At 33.1% G+C, this 18,510-nt stretch overlaps 2 protein-coding genes across 2 annotated transcripts; one reads left to right on the forward strand and one right to left on the reverse strand.

The window, feature by feature from the left end:
* Positions 1 to 8,158: 8,158 nt before the first annotated feature.
* On the forward strand, positions 8,159 to 13,783 carry LOC123910767 (auxin response factor 5). Its single transcript, XM_045961987.1, has 15 exons — positions 8,159 to 8,410; positions 8,866 to 8,998; positions 9,094 to 9,206; positions 9,348 to 9,446; positions 9,542 to 9,598; positions 9,706 to 9,858; positions 9,945 to 10,029; positions 10,449 to 10,539; positions 10,808 to 10,972; positions 11,069 to 11,191; positions 11,290 to 11,365; positions 11,520 to 11,655; positions 11,748 to 12,808; positions 12,911 to 13,101; positions 13,389 to 13,783. Exons 2-15 carry the CDS (start codon positions 8,896 to 8,898, stop codon positions 13,504 to 13,506), a joined length of 2,571 nt encoding a protein of 856 aa, XP_045817943.1. The 5' UTR covers positions 8,159 to 8,410; positions 8,866 to 8,895; the 3' UTR covers positions 13,507 to 13,783.
* A 2,173-nt stretch (positions 13,784 to 15,956) lies between these two features.
* LOC123910777 (probable methyltransferase At1g29790) lies at positions 15,957 to 17,747 on the reverse strand. Its single transcript, XM_045961997.1, has one exon. It carries the CDS (start codon positions 17,528 to 17,530, stop codon positions 16,256 to 16,258), a length of 1,275 nt encoding a protein of 424 aa, XP_045817953.1. The 5' UTR covers positions 17,531 to 17,747; the 3' UTR covers positions 15,957 to 16,255.
* Positions 17,748 to 18,510: the final 763 nt, after the last annotated feature.

An 18,510-nucleotide genomic window follows, 5' to 3' on the forward strand; every position in this document is an offset into this window, starting at 1 on the left:
AGAAAGACTTGGTGTTACATGTTAAAAGAGAAATCTGCTGCATTTGAAGTTTTCAAAAGTTTTAAAGCATTGGTAGAAAAAGAAGCTGGTTGTCCTATCTTATGCCTTAGATCTGATAGAGGAGGAGAATACACCTCTAATGAATTCAATGATTTCTGCAGCAATGAAGGGATAAAGAGGCAATTGACTGCTGCATACACACCACAGCAAAATGGTGTGTCTGAAAGAAAGAATAGGACCATTCTGAATATTGTAAGAAGTATGATCAGTGCTAGAAAGGTACCTAAGTCATTTTGGCCTGAAGCAGTCAACTGGGCAACATATCTTATGAACAGGAGCCCTACTTTTAGTGTTAAAGACATGACACCTGAAGAGGCTTGGAGTGGTAGAAAACCATCAGCTATTTCAGTATGGATTGAAGCAAGCCCCTAGAGCTTGGTATAGTAAGATTGAAGCTTATTTCAGTTCTGAAAAATTTGTGAAATGTCCCTATGAGCACACTTTGTTTGTTAAATATGGAAAGAAGGATGAGATACTCATTGTTAGTCTCTATGTAGATGACTTAATTTTCACTGGAAATGATGTCAATCTAATAGAAGACTTCAAAAGCTCCATGAAAGGTAGATTTGCTATGACAGATTTGGGCAAGATGAGATATTTCCTTGGAGTTGAAGTAATTCAAAGCAGTGATGGTATTTTTATGCATCAACATAGATACATTGCTGAGATTTTGGTTAGATTTGGAATGGAGAGCTGCAACAAAGTTACTAATCCAATAGTGCCTGGGTGTAAGCTTGTCAAAGATGCAAATGAAAGAATAGCTGATGGTACTACATATAAGCAAATGGTAGGGTGTTTGATGTATTTGCTGGCTTCAAGACCTTACATTGCTTATTTTGTATGTTTGGTAGCTAGATTCATGGACAGGCCTACTGAGATGCATGTGATTGCTGTAAAAAGGATCATAAGGTATCTAAAAGGAACACTGGGATTAGGAATTTTGTACAGAGCTGGTTCAAGTGAGGATTTGAAGCTCATTGGCTGGAGTGATTCAGACTATGCTGGTGATCTAGATGACAGGAAAAGTACTAGTGGGTTTGTGTTTATGCTTGGCTCAGGTGCCATCTCCTGGTCCTCTAAGAAACAACCTATAGTGACTCTTTCCACAACTGAAGCAGAGTTTGTATCAGCAGCATCATGTGCTTGTCAAGGAATATGGCTTAGGAATATTCTGAGTTACTTGAGAGTGAAGCAACCTGAGTGCACTATGATCTACTGTGATAATAGTTCTTCCATTAAGCTTTCTAAGAATCCTATTATGCATGGTAGAAGTAAACATATTGATGTCAGGTATCATTTCCTTAGAGATCTCACTAAGGACAATGTTATTGAGCTGGTGCATTGCAGGTCAGAAGAACAATTGGCAGACATCCTCACCAAGCCTTTGAAGTTTGACAGTTTTTGCAAATTAAGGGAGGGACTTGGAATTTGTGATCTGAATGATTTTGTAAAGTAAATTGTATCTGTTGAGGATTCAATTTAAGGGAGGGTATGTTAGGAATAGGCTTATGTGCTTAGGCTTAGTGTTGTGTGGCTTGGCTTGTGCAGCAAGCAGCATGTTGCAGGCGCGCGCGCAAGGCTGGCCTGGCCTGCTGTTGGGCTTAGGCTTGGCTTGGCCAATTTGCTAGTCTAAACAATTGAGTTGTAAATAAGCCTATATAAGACATTGCCTATGATAAATACAATAAGAGATTCCACTTTGCAATTAACAAAGTAGACAAAAAAAAGTAGTTGTGATACATGCATAGATTATATTATCATGTGGATTAGCTCCTAAGTACTACTCTCCTAGTGGTCAAGATTGCCTTAAAAGATTGACATGCCTCTCAAATCTCAATTATCAACTACACATACTATTGCATTAGACGTTAATTAGCATAATTCTTCACGCGCAAGTCACGTTGATAACTTAAAATAGGTTATTGATTCATTTTGAGGAAAAAGGTTAGTGATAAAGTATAAGGTCATTGTCATGAAAATTATATAAAAGTGTGTACGTAGTACATACATAATTAATTGATTTTTCTCTAGTAGATTTATGGCATGAGGAAATTGAAATTTACTCCTAATCTACTAGTATCATCATAGAGGAACAGAGTTGAACGTGAGAACTTTTCGGATTTCTCGGATGAAAAAGGCAAAATTAAACAATATTTAATGTGAAAATAAATTAAACAATAATCTCATGCTTGGTTCTTTTTAGTTTTTATACCTACTATATATAGAAAATTTATAAGTTTTTTCACGGGACTATAAAAAATATATAAGCTCTTATTATAATACTACCTTCAATTTATCGTCATTTTCAATGTATATCGCAATGTTTTAAGAACCGGACCGGAGGTCGAACCGTTGTGACCTCCGGTTCAAGGTTTAACCGGTCGGATTGGTTCAACCGTTATTAAACCGTTTACATTAAACCGTTCATATAATTTTGAAATCTGAACTTATTTTACCATAAAAAAATAAAAATAAAAAATCTTGTACTTGTTTTATATATGAAAATCTAAAGATTTTTTCCTTAAAAAAAAAAAATCATATTGGGGTTTTTTAAAAATCAAACTTCTAACTTTCTATGGCCCAAATTTACTTCTATATATATATGTATTATAATAACACACTAGTAACACAAACCCTAAAAAACAAAAATAGATGCACAGCAGCCGCCTCCCCCTCTCTCTTCACGTATTTTTTTTTTTTGTTTCAAGGAAAACAAATTACTAGTTTTTGATTTAATTTATTCATGTTATGTCGTTGTTATTGTTCTGATGTTTTTTGTGTACCTCTCATTTCTTCTTCTTCTTCTTCATCATTCCTTGTGTTCCATAAATAAATTTGCCTCTTTGTTCATGAAAAACTTGGAAGAAAATGGAAAAGTTAACGGTACATTTTTTGTACACAGGAAAAGTTAATACTTAATAACAATGGAAAAATGAAAAAAAGTAACCATTTGTTTGAAACTGAAATAAAAAAAACATAGAAAATGTTTCACTTCCATGTTTAGTGTTTCCTGTGAAAAGAAAAATGAAAACAGAAAAAAAAAAAAAAAAATCATTTTTTTAAAACTGAGTGAGAACCGGCCGGTTTTCCAAAACCGTGACCGGTTCACCGGTTTTGACGGTTCCCACCGGTTCACTCTGGTTCATACCGGTTTCACTGACTACCGGTTTTGGCCTTTCTTCCGGACCGGTATTGTGTCCGGTTCACGGTCGAACCGGCCGGTCCGGTTCTTAAAACATTGGTATATCGTCAATTTTGCTAAGTTGTGTTTTTTTTTTAATCGTTACTTTTGTTTTTGTTTGTTTTGTTTCTTTTCCTATTCATTTTTAGGGTATGGTTTACCCCCTCTATGGTGGCATGATTAAAGTCGATGGTCGAAAGTTATGTCTTCCATTATGATGTCGAATGTAACTATCCATGAAATCGTGTGTCGCGTGAAACGTAGATCATCGTCGTTCTTAACTGAGATTCAGGTAAAGCTCTATCTCTGAACCTACTGGGGTTAGGAGTAAAGCATATTGAGGTTGTCGCATCTTGCTCGTTGGGCGTGGAGAAGCATTTGGAATCTCCATTTCTTTCTTCGGAGCCTTTTCTTTTCCCGTCCCCCCCGCCCCGACATAGTGCTTCGCTTCCGGCTCTTCTGACGAATCAACAGACTTCTCCCTTCTTCATTGATTTGGGGGAAAAGAATCGTCTACTACTGTAGTTGGCAAGCTAGACATCGAGTAAGTGGCCTGATGAGGATAACTAAGACACTTTTTGGTAAGTTCAATAAGCTAGCTTATTGGACTAGCTTATAATTAAACTTGTTTAATAAAAATGTGAAGTTTTTGTTAACGAACTTTTATAAATAGCATTTTTTTTCTTTCATATTTACAAGTTATTAAATATGAATCAATGATATATTTGGAAAAAGAGTAATACTCCCTCCGTCCCAAATTATAAAAGAAAATAAAAAAATCACACTTATTAAGAAAAAGTAAAACATGATAATTTGAAATATGTTTTTGTGAGTTTTTCTTGGAATAAGTTGCATAAAAAGATGTAAAACCAATTTTTATTGGTTGTTGTTTATTGAGAAAAGAGGAGAGAGAGAAAATTAAATGCAATTTGTATTTAATTTTATGAGAATAAGGAAAAATCATTCTTAAAAATGATTTTTTCCCTTATAATTTGAGACCAAAAAAATGGGTTTTTTCCCTTATAATTTGGGACGGAGGGAGTACTAAATACTTGTAAAAAATCTCATATTTAGAGACAACTTTTTTTTTTTATATAAAAAGTTCCTCCTATAAAATGAAGAAAAGGGATGTCAAAAAGTGTAGGATTTTTTTTTGTTGACGCAATGGTAGGTAGTTGGAATGCGGAAATATGGAAAACGGCGCCTGATAAATGACACATGTCAAAATGACTGACTTAACTTCATTTTTACGTTATTATTTTGTTTGTCGTGAACCGCACGCGTGACTAATGGTCAAACATCAGCCACTACAATAATTAATCAATACTACACCTTCTCCATTTATCTACTCCATTTAATACTATTACTACAGTAGTATAAAACAAACAATTTAGTTGATCAACTTAAACAAAAGGGTGTTGTTAACATGTGCATATATGATATATGTTAAGGTATTTTAATATAGAAATTTAATTTTTAATGATACAAAAATTTAATGCTTAAAAAGTTAAAATTTAATGCTTCATTATTTAATACTTTCTATTTTTGTTTCCTTAACATGTGCTTTTGGTGCACATGTTAACATTCTCCTAAACAAAATAGGAGTACTATACTATCATTAAGGTTTTTTTTTTAAAGTTTAAACAACGAGCAATGATCATTCTATCTCTAATTATAAATATAAAATTATCTCTAAATATAAGGTTGGCTTAAGATTTTGGAGTGGAAGAATCCATTTTAGAGATGTTTATCTCGATCTCAGGTTTGATTCCCTCTGCAGGTCCGTTTCCGAGATAAGGAAGTAGGTGTCATGGCCTAAGATCCGTTATTTTAAGAGGCCCGGAATTTTTATTATGCCTACCTACTACTTATATATAATTAAAAACAAAAAAAACAAAAGTTATGCTTAAAAAAATGAAAAATGTGACTAAGATCCATTTTAATACTTAACAGTTTTTCAATTCTTGTTCGAAGTCAACGTTCTACTTCACATGTGCTATTGTTCTCTACTTGAGTTTTTGTTTGTTTCTATTTGAAGTTTGGAAACATTTATGATAATGAAAATCGAAAGAAAGGAAAACAAAATGAAGAGCTAATAAAATCACAATAAGGAGCTCATAATAAATTTGTTTTAAAAAAGGTAGACACCCAAGAAAATTTGGCTAATAATAGCACTGAAAATTTGAATAAGTCAAATGAAAATTTAAGAATTAGTGTTTTAACAACATTCACCTTAAGGTGCACTTAATCACTTTTTTTGTTTTAACTTACTAAAATACACCTTCATAAATAATAGTTGGTGTATTGTAACAAAACCCTTAGTTAATATTACCCTTATAATATGTTTTGTAGATCAAAAAAATTGTCACTCAATTATATATATTTTTTACTTTATCTACGAGTTTAGTATTTATTTTTACCATTTTAATAATGAATTTATAAGTAATATAGTAGCGTAAAATTGTATATGTAGATTATATTTCATTTTTACCAAAAAATATGCATTATCATGCACATCATTAAAAATAGGAACAAAATCTTGCCAAAAATTGGAGATCAAAATTACATTACTTCGTGACTTATAGGTTTTTTCAAATTGAAATATGCATCTATTTTATTTCTAGCCTGAGAAACGTAAAAAACTCTTGAATTTTTCCTTTTTCTTTTTTATATATTCCATTTCAAATATTTAACTTCATTAATTATTTATGTATCAATAGGTAGGTAAATGGGTTGGGATGATTTTTGCCTTATACTCTCAATTCTCCGCAAAAAACTACAGAATCCTACTTCTGGCCCCCGACATACATGTGCACCTCCTGATATTTCGAATTTAAAGCGAGTGTGTAAATAACAAAAATGGGAGGGAAATAGTTTGCTTTCTAGAATGCAAAATGCACCTGAGTTCTCTTTATAGCTAGCAAACTGCAACCGAGTTCACTTTTTAGATAGCAAACTGCAGTGAGTTTGCTTTCTAGAATGCGAATTACAGTTGAGTTCGCTTTCTAGAATGAGAACTCATTTTTTCATTCTAGGGGTAAATTTGAGCAAAAAATATTGACACTCGCTACTTAGAGTACGAAAAAGTGCTCACATCCTAAAAAGCGAGAGGGTTAGTATTGAATTTCAAAGGGTGACCAAAGATATTCATGAGGTGCGAAAAGTTGGATTCAAAACTACACCCACTCTTAAACCCATTTGGGTTTGAAAATTAAGCACCCATTCTCACTCCCTACATTTTACATGGGTGAGTTTTCCCCCACCTCCCCCGGTTTATATAGTAAGATAATACTCTATCCGGTTATTAATATATGAAATTTTTACTTTTTAGATTCATGGAATGATTGATGTATTTGGTCTAAAAAATGGGTCTGATACACCAATCATTCTATGAATCTAAAAAATAAAAGTGCTCTTATATAAAGGATTAGAGAGAATATATACTGCATTAGACTAGTACTAGTGTATTAAAATATACTCTTTTTTTTGGTACATTAAAATATACTCTCTTTATGATAGTTTGTAAATAAAATTGTATTTTTTAGATTTAATGTATTTGTGCTCATGCCAAAAAACAACGACGACATGACAAGAGGGAAATAAGCAGCCGGAAATGGTGGTGCGACGACGACATGACAATAGGGGAAATAAGCGGCCGAAAATGGTGGTGGAACGGTGAGAAGGAAACAAGGCGAGCGAGAAGAAAACATAGGCTTTGCTTGCATACGACACACTCACTTAAAGAATATTTTAATCACATCGACACATTTTTTATCCAATGGCTACAAATTATTCTTATCATTCTCATATAAATATGTCATTATCACTTGGTATGTCCTCTCTATATATAAATTATTTTTTATTTAATATCAAATTATTTTATTATTTATATTTTAGTTAAAAAATTTTTTAAGAAAAATATTAATTAATGTTTCTGGAACACTAATTAAAAAATCAAAAATAGTAAAATAATTGTGTAACTTGTATAATTAAACTTTTAAAAATATTATTTTTAGAACAAAATTTATTTATTTTGTATTCAATAATTAGTACCCGTGTCCAAACATCTATTAGTATCACTCAATTTTTAAATAAAGTTCATCTTAACATGTGATTTTAGGGCACATGTTAAAGATCTTAAAAAAAACTAGTAAATATTTATTATAAATGTCAATATTTACACATTTAAAAAATTGTATACACAATTTATAAAATATATTTTTTATCTTTGATCACATTTTCAAATAATAATAACAACACTCATAATAATAAAATAATAATGTTTGTTGCAGTTGCAATGGCAGTACTTGATAGCGTGTAACTATGTAAGTAGTGTACTGTTTCTGACTTCTGTTCTTTCTTCGTACTTCTATATACTAGTACTCCATTAAAATACTCCCTGTGTAACTCTGTAAGGAGTAGTCTACTTCTTTTTTTTCCTCATTTACGTTTCTTATTTTAAATATATAGTTCTTTAACAAAAAATAAATAAATACTAGTACTAGTACTATCTTAGTATTTAAAAGTATTTCGTTCAATATTTTGAAATTTTTTTTAAAAATCATTTTTACTTAAAACTTTTGTTCGGTTAACTATTACTCCTATAAAAGTAAAAAATAACGGATAACTGATAAATTATTAGAATTTGTAGTGTTAGATAATTTGCCGCTAAACTATCTTATAAGTATGAAATTACATAATGTTTAATTAATATTAACATCTATTTGAAATAACTCTTAAATAGATATTGAGTCTAACTCATCCTTACAAAACCAGCTGATAATATATAAATACTTAATTAGGTCATCTCTCAACCAATGTGAGACTCTTAACAATAACATCTAAAAAATAAGCTATAAACTAATAAAATAAAATAAAAATTCTTAATAAAAGAAACCCTTATCAAATAGAGCTTTTAGCTTTATCAGCTACTATAAGCTTATTTGTATCCAAAACAGGGTCTTACTGTGTTTTTTATCTCTAATTAGTTAAGGAAGTAATATAATGATAAAATAGTAAAGCTGCAAAGTGTAGAAGTTGTTGGTAGTAGCATGCACACTGCTTCTTGCTGTTTCAAGCAAAGAGAAACAAGAGAGAGACACAGAGAGAGAGAAAGAGAGAGAATATCACTGTTTCAGAATGTGATGTGATGAGTGGTTTCACTCAAAGGTTGGTTTCTTTTTAGAAATATAGAAAAAATAAAAAATGACTCATTGTGCTTAGATACGCGTGCTTTGATGCAAACTCATCAAAGTTTTTCTCTTTTGTAGTTTGCTTTTTGACAATTAATCAAAGATCTGTACTTTGACCTTTTTTTTCACCAGTTTTTGTTCCTTTGTTCACTCTTTTTCACATTACTTATTTTCTTTTCTTTTTCTCAGACAACAACAAATTCAGATTCTCTTCTTAAGAATATTACTATTCATTATTATGATCATCAAAATGGACCCTTGTTTTGTAGGGTACTACCCTTTTGTTTTTTCTACTTTTCTTTCTTTCTTAAGTCAATAAAACAAAATGGGGTGGTTTTGATTAATTAATTGGTCAAGAATATCATATAAAGTTTGTTCCTTTATGTGTGTTTGTTTGGTGGTAGTGATGTTGTAGCTTGTTAATTAATTTAGGACTTCAAAACTCAGTTTCCACTTATTAGGATGAGTTCCTTAGAAGAAAAGGTTAAAAGTGTTGGAGCTGCAGGAGTTGGAGGAGGACTTGTTGCTGAGATGAAATTGCTTAAAGAAATGCAGGAACATTGTGGTATGTTAATCATCATAATTAATTATTATATGGTTTCATATTTTTCTTAGTAAAAATAGAGACTTTGTTTTTATATTTTGTTAATTTTTGTTTAGGGGTAAGAAAGACTTTAAATTCAGAGTTATGGCATGCTTGTGCTGGCCCTCTTGTGTCTTTGCCTCAAGTGGGTGGTCTTGTTTATTACTTCCCTCAAGGACATAGTGAACAGGTGAATGAATGAATCTCATTTTGAAAGTGCTTTTTTTTATGGATTCCATGCTTTGTTAAGTTTGCATGATTCTAGTTTCTATTGGTTAGTTGAAAGTTGAAACATTTGTTTACATTTTGTGTTTGTGTTTTTCCTTTAAAGGTTGCAGCTTCTACTAGAAGAACAGCAACCTCACAGATTCCAAACTACCCTAATCTTCCATCTCAGTTGTTGTGTCAAGTTCAAAATGTCACATTACATGTGAGTGTTTACCACTTTTTCTTGTTGCATTTCTTCTTAAACACTCATTTCAACTTCAACGTTTTAACCTTTTGATGATGATGAATTGATGATAGGCTGATAAGGAGACAGATGAAATCTATGCTCAAATAACTCTCCAACCATTGAATTCTGTAAGCTATAATAAATCTTAGTAGTTCTAGAATTGTTTTTGTTATTGGACATCTAAATGTTACTGATTAAGATTATTTGTGATGTTTTGTTCATTTCTTTGTGTTAGGAAAAAGAAGTGTTTCCTATATCTGAGTTTGGACTAAGCAAAAGTAAACATCCAACTGAGTTTTTCTGCAAAACTTTGACTGCTAGTGATACTAGCACACATGGTGGCTTTTCTGTTCCGCGCAGGGCAGCGGAGAAGCTATTTCCTCCTTTGGTAAGGCTATATATATCACTAGATGGTTGTAAACCCTCTTTTGGCTGTACCTGAATCCTCATTTGATTAGTGTGTTTTGGTTTCAGGATTACACAATTCAACCACCGACACAAGAACTTGTTGTTCGAGATTTGCATGATAATACATGGACATTTCGACATATCTACCGAGGTGGGTGAGGATGATTTTTGCATCTATGTAGCTCCTAGTCCTAGCACAAACACTTCAGATAAAAGCCGTGTTCGGTGTCTGATATGTGTCGCTCAGACACTGACTTTTCACCAACACATGTAGTTACATTCAAAATTTACAATTTTTCAAATTATTTTCAGTGTTGGTTTGTCCGTGTTGGTTTTGCGTCGGGTGTCTATGTTTGTGCTTCGTAGTTCTGCATTCAACTAATGAATCTATTTTTGTGGTTATGGATAACATTTTGTACTAGTTTAACTGCAACTCCAAGCTTCTTTTCGCTGGAATTTATTATTGTTTGCTTTTCAATGTTGTTATTATCTTAACCTTGAACACATTTATTCTTTAAAGAACCATACGAGGTTAGATCCTTAATTTTTTTTTCTACATTATGCATGTAGGTCAGCCGAAGAGACACCTTCTCACAACGGGGTGGAGCTTGTTTGTAGGCTCAAAAAGGCTTCGAGCAGGTGATTCTGTTCTTTTTATCAGGTAAGTTTTGTTGGCTTCATTTTTGTCGTGTAGGTACAACATGATATGAAAATCATTATAGTTATCTGTATATAGGTTGAATAACTATTTTGCAAAAATTCTTCTAACTAACCATGTATTTTCTCCCTTCATGATGACATTGTACTGTAATGGATTTTAATAATGTGAAAAATGTGGAATTCAGATTGGCAACTTATTTTACATTATGACTAATAAACATGTTTACATAATTTACTTCATACTAAATGTGATGTGTTAATTGTTAAAGGGATGAGAAATCGCAATTGCGAGTTGGTGTCAGGCGTGCTAATCGTCAACAGACAACACTACCATCATCAGTACTTTCTGCCGATAGCATGCACATTGGCGTGCTTGCTGCTGCAGCTCATGCTGCTGCTAATCGAAGTCCATTCACAATTTTCTACAATCCAAGGTATACCTACCTATATATGTTCATACCCTCACCTAATATATTTCATTTTTAGATGCAATTGTGGTACTAATTTCTTGTTGAGTGTATTATCTGCAGGGCATGTCCTTCAGATTTTGTTATTCCACTGGCAAAATACAGAAAATCTGTTTACGGGACTCAGCTCTCGGTTGGCATGAGATTTGGTATGATGTTTGAGACCGAGGAATCGGGAAAGCGCAGGTAACTTCCCGAATGCTTGGTATGCTGAATTTTTTTGATGTGAAATGTGTAGTCCTGAACTAACAGCATAAGCTGATATATCTCATCTTTTTCTGCAGATATATGGGCACAATTGTCGGTATCGGTGATGTCGATCCATTAAGGTGGCCTGGTTCAAAGTGGCGAAATATTCAGGTAGAATAAATTCTAGTATCCCAATCATTAAGATCTATCATTCATGATTAAGCATATGGTTTAAACTAATCTAATATTTTTATAAAACATTCTATTTTGAACCTTAATCTTAGTGAAATAGTTGGCTTAAGTAAACTTCTCTTTAAATAAACAGGCCGAATGGGATGAGCCAGGGTGTGGTGATAAGCAAAATCGAGTTAGTGTATGGGAGATTGAAACTCCTGAAAGCCTTTTTATCTTTCCTCCTATGACTTCGAGTCTAAAACGGCCATTTCAATCCGGATTTTCAGGTAAGTTTCTTAATTCTTTAATTCCTATCTTATCAAAATGTCTTATTCTACTTGATCACTAATCACTGGTTAGTTGTGTTCGTTCGATGCAGAAAATGAGTGGGGGACTTTGTTAAGAAGACCTTTTATCAAAGCACCTGAAAATGGAACAATGGATCTCTCAAACTCAATGTCAAATCTCTACCAAGAAAACATAATGAAGATGCTTTATAAACCACAAGTTATCAACAACAATGGAACCTTTTTACCTGTCATGCAACAAGAATATGTTCCTACACGAGTTCCCTTGCAAGATATGAAGTCATCGCAGGCAATAGAGAATCCCAACGTTCATCTTTCAAGTACAGAAAGCATAATACCTAATTCCTTAAACATGCATTCATTGTTAAAAAGTGATCAACCTGAAACATTGCACCCTTTGTCCAAAACTGATAAGCTCAAATTAGAATCCGAGGTGTTACCTGATAATATGTTTGACTTTCCTCCTTTCGAAGGCAGCAGTATTGAGGCCGCAAACCAATTAACATATCATAATAAAAACCAAATCCAGAATCCATCACTCACTCAAACTAGTCCATGGCCTATGCAGCAGCCTCAGTTAGAATCATCGTTGTTGCATCCTCAACTGATTGATACGGTTCAACCTGATTCTTCTATTATAAACAACATGCTTCCTCAGCTAGACGTTGACGAATGGATGACGTATTCTTCCTGCCAACATCAAGTAGTGAATCCCTCTATACCTTCAATGAACCAAGAAGTGTGGGATAATTATGTCAAGAATTTTAACTTGAAGGATCTATCGGATGAAAGCAATAACCAAAGTGAAATTTGTGCCAGTGTTGATGTTAGTAATAGTGTGAATAACACCACTATGGCTGATCCTTCTACTTCGCACACCATTTTCGATGACTTTTGCACAATGAAGGAGAAAGATTTTCAGCAACCTCAAGATTGCATGGTCGGCAACTTAAGTTCTAGTCAGGATGGCCAGTCTCAGATAACCTCCGCAAGTCTAGCTGAGTCACACGCCTTTCCTCTGCGAGACAACTCGGGTGGTACATCTTCAAGCCATGTTGATTTTGATGAAAGTAGCTTTCTGAATAATAACTCATGGAAGCAAGTAGCTGCACCGATCCGAACCTACACAAAGGTAACATTTTTTAATGAAATATTGGCATGAAAATATTGTTTTGTTCAACATGTTTCAATTGTGAATAACATCATCATGGTATTGTTTTATTTTGTGTGATAGGTGCAAAAAGCAGGTTCTGTAGGAAGATCAATTGATGTAACTACTTTCAAGAACTATGAAGAGTTGGTCCGCGCTATTGAATGCATGTTTGGACTGGACGGTCTGCTGAATGACACAAAGGGTTCCGGATGGAAATTAGTATATGTAGATTATGAGAGCGATGTTCTACTTGTTGGAGATGATCCTTGGGAGTAAGTTTCTTACCCTTCTCTCTTTTAATGTTTGATCTTCCACACTTAAGCCTATGCTTGGAATCACGGTGGTATGTCAGAATCACGGTGAGTCACTGTGATTTTCTAAAAGCTACACTTTAAAGCTTCTCAAAATTACAGTGAGTCGCCGTGATTCTTACATACTCTCCGTAATACCAAACATGCTATAAGTTTAATAGCATTATTATGGTTTAATCTTTTGAACAAAAGTAAAATGAGCCTTTTAGAGATTAAAACTTTTGGAACAATGTTGTGATCTTGTGCAGGGAATTTGTGGGATGTGTCCGCTGTATAAGAATATTATCGCCTTCAGAAGTTAAAGAGATGAGTGAAGAAGGGATGAAGCTTCTCAACAGTGGAGCATTGCAAGGAATCAATGTTTGATATGTTCTTGTAACCTTGTCATTAACAAAATGTTATTGTAATGTATGAACTAAAATAACATTCATTTAGGATTGCAGCATTGGTAATGGTAGGTATGTATGGACCATACAACCCTTCAAGGGGGGAATATGAGTCCTCTTTAGTTTATGACAGAAAAAAGTCATGATGTTTAATGAATCAAAAGGTTAACATACCTTAATTTGTATTGTATTCTTGGAAGCAAGTGGAAGTATTAGTATTATATTATGCTTTATGTTTTATCACTCTCTTTATTGAATCTTTGTCAAATAATCAACCATCAGATATTAAATGTTGGGTTATAACTTATAAGCCTGAACTTAGCAAATAATAGAAGAAAAATGAAAACAATATACACTAGCAAGTTTTTAAATAACCATGTTATTGTGTCGAATGGTTAATGAGTTTTAGTTAAGGATATATTGTTTGGAGAATTTGAGTTTCAATCTGATTTGAACAATGTTTAGTTAGATTAATACTTATCTTATGGTTGAACTATGAGTTACGAGGGATCCATGTAACACATAGGCTTTTTTTTTTTTGGTGTAAGAGATAAGATTCCATTGATAAAAGTCAACACCTAAAAACGAGAATTACTTTTCCCACGCTATCGGTTACTCGCGCGCCCTCCTTATTTTCCATTTTACCCTTCCGCTACGAGGGATCCATATAACACAGGCCTTTTTTTTTTTAGACGTAAGAAATAAGATTCGATTGATAAAAGTCAACACCGAAGAACAATCAGCTGATTACATACCAAGTATGGATAGGACAGAGTTTAAAATTTTACACCCTCACAAACAGTAGAGATCAGGAGAGACAATGAGATTTATAAAGTATATAGACTGATCATCTGTAGCCTGAAATTTTTTCCTTCTACCCCTATATTTAACCTTTGTCCCAAAATTTAATTTTGAATTGACTAATATGCCCTCGTAGTGGAAATTTTCATTTTCTACACACTTGACAAAACAAGTGTTCCGGTGTGAGCCAGAGGAAAAGAGAGAGTAAGTGGTGAACACTTTTTTAGTGTTTCGGTTTTAAGTTATTACCGGAACACTTTCGTATGAGTATTTCGGTATAAATATTTATACTGGAACACTTTCATGAGTTTTTCGGTATACATATTCATATCGGAACACTTTCGTTTGAGTTTTCCGGTATGAATATTCATACCGGAACAATTTTGCATGAGTATTGATTGTTATCAGGTTCGCTACGTAAAGTGCAAATTCAATTCCCTACTTAAGTAGTTAACTGTATTTTTTTAAAAGATTTTACGTTTTTACACCATCGCTACTTAACCTACAAGAGTGATAAAATTAGAAAAATGGGGGCGCACGAGAAGAAAAGGAGGCGCGAAAAGAAACATTCCAGTACCTTTTCAACATCCACTAGCTAGCTTCATTGAGTTGAATACAGATGCAGATGCTGTTTTCCTCCAGGATTCAACACTCAACAGTATTGGGTTTGGGAGTTTGCATTAGCGATCATCTGGGCCAGTTTATTTGGGACTATACCTCTCACAAATCTTGATATGGGCCTCTTGTAAGCCTAGCAAATCAAAGAAGAATTCTTTTTCTCTTTAGGCTCCCAACGTATCTTTTATACGGCCAAAAATTCAATTTTGCCCTTGATAAAAACTGCGGTTGGCAGAAACTGAAGTTTTTTCTAGTTCAAATTCACGAAATATTCGGTTAACAAGTCACATCTAAGCATCAGCCTGTAATCAATTTTCTTAGTAATAAAGCATCCAAATTCTCTGTCCTAATCAGCCAATGGCCAATACAGAATTCAAAACTATGAAAAGGCAAACAGAGAATACAAAATTCATCAGAAATTATGCTAATTTTTTATGAGAAAAGCAATTATGCTACTCATCACCTGTGGACATTAGAATTTAATATTTTCACGACTTTTGCATAGCTTAAGGACACTGGCAACATTCTTGTGAGTAGGTGTAAGTGAATTAATATCACATTCTTGTTTGGTACCAACAGATCAATCCCAGAATCAAGTGTATCTTAAACCGTTTAATTAAGCACTTCTAACATAAACGCTTATCGAAGTGCTTATGTACTAACTATGTCTATAACAAAAGGTATATTCATATAACCTATAAATTGTTTTCATAAGCTATCCTAGAGAGCTTATAAAAATATAAGTTGAAAACAACTTATGGACATGTCATAGACCGTTTCCATAAACTCTTATAAACAGTTTCACAAGTTTTTATGTGAATAGAGATAAACACAAATAAGTCGATCCAACCATGAACTAAGGTATAGTTGCTTAACTCACTTTGGTAGGTCCTATCACTTTATAGAATGCAGTAGTGGTGCCTAAAATGACAGTATTATGGAGTGGAGAACCATATGATTGAATCCATCACAGTCAAGAAAGTAAAATTCATATTTTGAAAGAGTCTAATGTTGACTTCAAAAATGTAATTCATTATTGTTTTTGTTCCATTTTCCAGCAACTTATCAATTACAACAAATCTAGAACAAGATATAGAACATAACTTAAAAATACATGATATATATGTCACCTCAAAATGTTGGTCTATGATCGGTAAGGAAACAATTCTTGTACTTAATCCACTTCTAAGATTTGATGACGATGTTGGAAACAATTTCATTCGCACAAATTACGCGCGAAAGAGATATAGCAGAATCAAGATTCTTCTCAAATGTTGCAATATTTCTTGTATAAGCTAAGCTCCTAACCTTTAACCCCTAACCGGTTTCTGAAGAACAGCCGACAACACTACTTCGGGTTTGCCTGATCCAACAATATCAACTTTCTCGCCCACAACCCATTTCAATTTCTTATATCCAAACCTTTCAATCAACCTTGTTAAAGTTTGTTTCTTCTCTTCACTAACACAAAAGAAATTATCAAGCCAAAGCAAACCACCGGCCCGCAAAACTCGGTCGATATCAAACATTAAAAACTCCAACCCTTCTGCCTTCCCTCCTCCAACATCCAATGAACTTGAAGCATGAATCAAATCAAACACATTGTCATAAAATGGAAACCTATGATCTAAGCTCAAGTAAAGCGGAAAAAGTCCTCTTGCAGCAATGAATTCGCTAAATGGTGCATCGACATTAAGAGTATTCGTAATCACAGTAACATTTCTATCAAACATTCTAGCGGCAAAAGAACCAGAACCACCACCAATATCAAACCCTATTCTAATTCCACCATTTCCTAATGCTAAAACATCATCAATCAAGAAATCATTTTTACTTTTTGCCTTAACAAATTTCTGATTTTCATTTCCACCACTAACCAAATCAAAACAATTAACACAATCTCTACTCAATTTCTTACCTTTCAAACACTCAAAACTCTTACAATTCAAACCATTCCAATTAAATGTGTTATTACCAAGAGGCTTCCAAAGAGAATTAGGAAAAGGAAAAAAACCTAATTTTGAAACAGTTTTAGAAAAACACCTTCTTCTAGGTAATGGCTCACACCCTTTTAAGATCAGTTTCTGTGCTACACTCCAATCATCAGGACAAGTTCCAGAAACCTTGTAACTCATGAATTGAGACAACAAGTCTGAATTTTTCTCACATGAATGACCAACAGATGGAACCATTTCAGTGATCCCAGTTCTTGAATCTTTGCCAAGTGGAAGCTGGTGGTGTTGGAGGAAGATTTTGAGCTCATCTGCAATGTTGGGTCTTGAAAGATCAAATCTTTCATAACCAAGAAGCTGTTTTTCCATCTGGGCTAGTTTCTTTTGTGACAAATCGATCTCTCTGAGTATGAGTGAGACTTGTTCTGAGACAAGAGAGATGTTTTTGTTGTGTACAAGGTTGTTGTTATTGTTGTTGGTGTGGTTTTTTGAGGAAGATGTGAAAGCATAAAGAGCAAAGAGATTTGTTGTGATAACACAGAAAATCATGAGAATGTTAACAGCTGAAGAACATAGTGATGCTCTTTTGAATCTTGCTGTTCCATCTCCAATTTTCAGAGAAACTGAACCCATTTTTGTGAAAATTAATGAATCAGTGAGATTTGAAGTGAAGTTGTAGTAGTAGTACTAGATTTGGATGAGTGAGTGAGTAAGAAAAGCTTGGTTTCAAAGAAACCAACTCTGTTGGAACCATGTGTCGGCTGTGTTTGTAACATTTTCCATGTTACTTTAACTATTGTGTGTTGTAAATAATGTCTTGTTTCTGATTCTGTTAATTAGAAATTAAACTACTGTCTGTTAATGTAACTTTCTAAACACTGATTAAGAGATCTAAGATCAACTTGGAATTTTTTTTTTAATCAACTTGGAATTTTTTATGTGCAGAAAAATATAACAGTTGTCATGTGTATGTATTATTTAATAAATGTTAGGTGGAAAAAATAGTACAAGTCCAACACTTGCAATAAAAGTGAATTGTTTTATAAGGGTGAATGTTATGTATGATATTAATTATGTGAATTTATGAAAGTTGAAAAAATTCAGTTAAAGACAAAATACAATAACAATAATTATTGAAGACCCCTCTTTTTAGGGATAAGAAAACTTTTAGTATTGTTTTTTTTTTCTTTTTTGACAAATGAAGTTGCCAAAAGCTTCCTTTAAAAAAATCATTATTGAAGAAGAACCCTCTATTTAGGGAGGGAAAGTTTTATTATTTTCTTTATGACAAATGTTAATTTATGTTATTTTTGTCCTTATCTATCAAACAACGTGATTTTGAATTTGCTCTCAGAAACCTGTTAAAGTTCTCTACACAAGAAAATCATAATATTAAGAGCTAATGATTTTTCGAAGATCTTTATTTTTGCCATATTTATTGTAAAGAACTTTATGCCATAAATCTATTAGAATTGTGAATCACGAAAAAGTTTTATTTATTTATTGGCAAAGAAAGATTTTGGTGATTATTCAAAAACTAATATTTGGAATGATTTTCAAGTAGTATTTCCCTAAAATAATTTTCAACTGAAAATGTATTTTTCTAAAATAAT

The sequence above is a fragment of the Trifolium pratense genome, linkage group LG1 (genome assembly GCF_020283565.1).
Source record: "Trifolium pratense cultivar HEN17-A07 linkage group LG1, ARS_RC_1.1, whole genome shotgun sequence".
Taxonomy (NCBI): Eukaryota; Viridiplantae; Streptophyta; class Magnoliopsida; order Fabales; family Fabaceae; genus Trifolium; species Trifolium pratense.